The sequence below is a fragment of the Temnothorax curvispinosus genome, unplaced genomic scaffold (genome assembly GCF_003070985.1).
Source record: "Temnothorax curvispinosus isolate PA1 unplaced genomic scaffold, ASM307098v1 QBEX01005696.1, whole genome shotgun sequence".
NCBI classification, from domain to species: domain Eukaryota; kingdom Metazoa; phylum Arthropoda; class Insecta; order Hymenoptera; family Formicidae; genus Temnothorax; species Temnothorax curvispinosus.
In genome coordinates this window covers 4,047-6,659 of record NW_020215476.1, presented here as the reverse complement: position 1 = coordinate 6,659, position 2,613 = coordinate 4,047, and the positions used below count along the sequence as shown (strand labels likewise).

General features: G+C 43.0%; 1 protein-coding gene across 1 annotated transcript; it reads left to right on the top strand.

Annotated features, from left to right (window-relative positions):
- Positions 1–355: 355 nt before the first annotated feature.
- Positions 356–1,150, top strand: LOC112455037 (uncharacterized protein F54H12.2-like). The gene has a single exon (XM_025016722.1). The coding sequence runs from the start codon at positions 356–358 to the stop codon at positions 1,148–1,150; it is 795 nt and encodes a 264-aa protein (XP_024872490.1).
- The last annotated feature ends 1,463 nt before the right edge of the window (positions 1,151–2,613 follow it).

The window sequence follows — 2,613 nt, the reverse complement described above, 5'->3', positions numbered from 1 at the left end:
CTACCACTACGAGGCAACGTCGTCGTCGAGTTAGCGTCAAGAAACGCAGCGTATCCAACATATTCTCTTAATCGTCGCGCGCGCGCACGAACCAAGAATTCAAGGAGTAGAGAAGGATAAGCAGAGAAGGAGTCGAGAAGGATAAGTAGAGTAGATAAGCATGTCTTTTCTCCACACACATTCGAACGAGTGTTTAAAAAGTGAACTCGATTTCTTCTCATTGCCATCCACTCAAACTAGTATCGAGAGCTCGCAATGGATCTATTAAAAGCCCATAACCTCCCTCGGGGACGACGCGCCTATAGAATTCGTCATACTTGGTCACGGGGAAGACTACTTGGACCTCACTCACACTATGTTGAGTCTTCGCATAAGCGTAGAAACTTCTCTCCTAGCAGGCGGCGGTGGCGACAACGAAACAAGTACACCAGGGGGAAATGCGTTCAAAGTAGGCCCCGTAAATCATTTACTGCATTCCATGTTCAATCAAATCGACGTATATTTCAATCAAAAGCTCGTCTCACCCTCAAACAACGCTTACGCGTACCGCGCGTACATAGAGGCGTTGTTAAATTATTCTTCACCCGCAAAACCTTCCCATCTGACCTCTTGTCTGTGGGACATGGATATCCCCGGACTCATGGACGCACTCGTAGATTCAGAAACACCAAATCCGGCTCTCGTGAGACGCGCTCGTTACATTCACGAGGGACACGCGCTAGATCTCATAGGTCATCTTCATTGCAACGTTTTCAATCAGGATAAATTTTTAATTAACGGTGTGGAAGTTAGAATGAGACTCGTTCGTTCGAAGGATTCGTTTTGCCTTATTAAAAATACTTCGACGTCGAAAATACGCATTTTAGACGCCATTCTGCTAGTGAGAAGAGCAAAAATAAGTCCTGGCATTTTACTTGCGCATGCGAAAATGTTGAGCCAAACTACCGCCAAATATCTCCTTACGAGAATCAAAGTTAAAACATTTACGATTCACGCGGGTCTCGTAGAAGAATCGTTAGACAATGTAGTACTCGGTCAACTGCCGAAACGGATAATAGTCGGTTTTGTCGATAACAGAGCGTTCAACGGCGATAGAAAATTAAACCCGTTTAATTTCAAAAACTATGGTATAAAGGGCATAGGGGGATAAGCATGTAAAAATTGCCCCTGCAAGTATGAAGTTGATATTGGCGTCGTAAGTTAGTACCCATGTGACCTTGAACTCCTGCAAATATTGACCTTGAAATTATATTTTTGAAGGAGTTATGAAGGAAAAAAGAAAAAAAACAAAAAATTTTTTTTCTCGAAAACGGCTCGACCAACTTTTATGAAAAAAATATATGTTGTAGGTATCAATGTTGTAGGTATTAGTGTTTAAAAAAAAATATTTTGTAATTTTTTAACAAATAATAGAGCTACAAAAAATGTTTGAATTTTTCAATTTTTTTGTGTTTCTTTAGAGTGACATCTTTAATTTTTTTGCAAAAACATTGTACTAGTATCTATTTTAACATATAATTTTCCTAGATTTTTAAAAAATATAGTTTTGGAGTAAAAACATGAAAATCATGATTGTGTCACCTAATGCTCAAAGTAACGTCTTGTAGCGCCGGTCAAGGCATAAAGGCGCTTTGTTATTGAATGGCATATTTTGTTAGAAAAGCTTTGGCTTATTATTTATTACTTGTTTATCACATTTTTTTAAGGCTTGTGACGACAACGACGATGTCCTCACGGTCTCGTCGGCCGTGGAGGAGCGCGCCGTCGCTTTCTTCACTAAAGATCTCTTTATGACTCGCGATATTCCTCTCCGAAACCTAAATGGTAGCTCGACTGAGTATTTTTATGATGTAAATGTTGGGCGCCAGGTGCGATTCCTCGCACCACGATACACGAGATCGCAGTATTCTCAGGCGTGGGCTTTTTTGATTAATCGCGGTTGGAATAGGAGAGGGAGCGTAGCGCAATCAACACACTCGAGTAACAAGGAACATAAAATTATATTTTATTTTAATGCAGATAACAAGTGGAAGGTAAGCGTGTTCCACGGCGAACAAGCAGAATTCGAGTACGCGCCACGTGTCACCCCACGAGCGCGATACTCATTCCGTCGCTGAACTGCACGGCAATCCCGGTCGAATTCGTACAAGACTATTTCCCGACATAAATTGCAGCGGATTCTACCCGAGCGGTCAAACGCGAAATACTCGAAAACGTTTACTTCCAATTTCCTTACAATCTACCGCGACAAAGCTGGTGATCTTCTCCCCACGAGACGCACAAATGGGCTCACCCGTAAACGCGACAACCGTGAGCTATTAATCCCGATGAAACACACGGATATCCAATTATAAGTGGCACGAACTTAACCGACAACGATAACTACGAGACTCTCACACGCGCGAGAGCCACCTCCCAAAACTACGGCACGGTTAAGCCAACGACGACTACGAAATTACACGCGACGAAATTACACGCAACGAAATTACACGGAACGAAATGACACGTAACAAAACCACAAGCACGCTGACTGTCGGCGGCCGTACGTTCGCATCCCCGAGACGGGCACTCGCGATCACTTTTTCACCCGGGCCCTCCCGCGGTATGGCACTT